We start from the raw sequence: 518 nt of genomic DNA on the forward strand, positions 1-518 counted from the left end.
TGCTTGGCGAAGAGGCCGGCGGCGCCGCTCGCCCTGCCCTCAGCCATCCTGCCAGCTCCCCAGGGGCAGCAGGCCCTGGCCCGGAACCCTGTGGTTTTCTCTGGGCCCCTGAGGAGGAAGCGAGGTTCCCGGCATGCCTCGCATCCGGTCGGGTGGGCGGGCCTCGCGACGCACACCCCGCCCCGCCGCCTCATCGGGCTCACCCTGGGCTGCCCGAGGCTGCCTGAGGCCCAGGGCGCCTGGCCCTCACGGAGACCCTTGCAAGGCCCACTCAAGGCCCAGCCGGTGGCGCCCCGGGGCCCTCCCCCGAAGCCCATCCGGCTCCCGGGTGCGGCCCGGGGAGGGGCCAATGGGGCACCTGTGGGACTCAGTCGGGGGCTGGGCCTGCGCCTGTTCCCGGGAGGCGGGAAAGGCCGACCTGCCCTCAGGCGGCGCTCCAAACCCTCCGGTCCTGATATAGAGGAACGCCAGCCCCATTGAAGAGTTTGCAAAGTGTGCCAAGACTCAAGTGTTCTCGG

At 71.8% G+C, this 518-nt stretch overlaps 1 protein-coding gene across 1 annotated transcript in view; it reads right to left on the minus strand.

Moving 5' to 3' along the window:
* Positions 1-93, minus strand: part of BIN2 (bridging integrator 2) — a 33981-nt gene extending 33888 nt beyond the window's left edge. Inside the window, exon 1 of the mRNA XM_007452322.1 lies at positions 1-93. This exon is cut by the window's left edge and continues 28 nt beyond it. Coding sequence (XP_007452384.1) covers positions 1-47 — 47 coding nt within the window. The 5' untranslated portion in view covers positions 48-93.
* Positions 94-518: the final 425 nt, after the last annotated feature.

This window comes from Lipotes vexillifer, unplaced genomic scaffold, assembly GCF_000442215.2.
Source record: "Lipotes vexillifer unplaced genomic scaffold, Lipotes_vexillifer_v1.1 scaffold422, whole genome shotgun sequence".
NCBI lineage: Eukaryota > Metazoa > Chordata > Mammalia > Artiodactyla > Lipotidae > Lipotes > Lipotes vexillifer.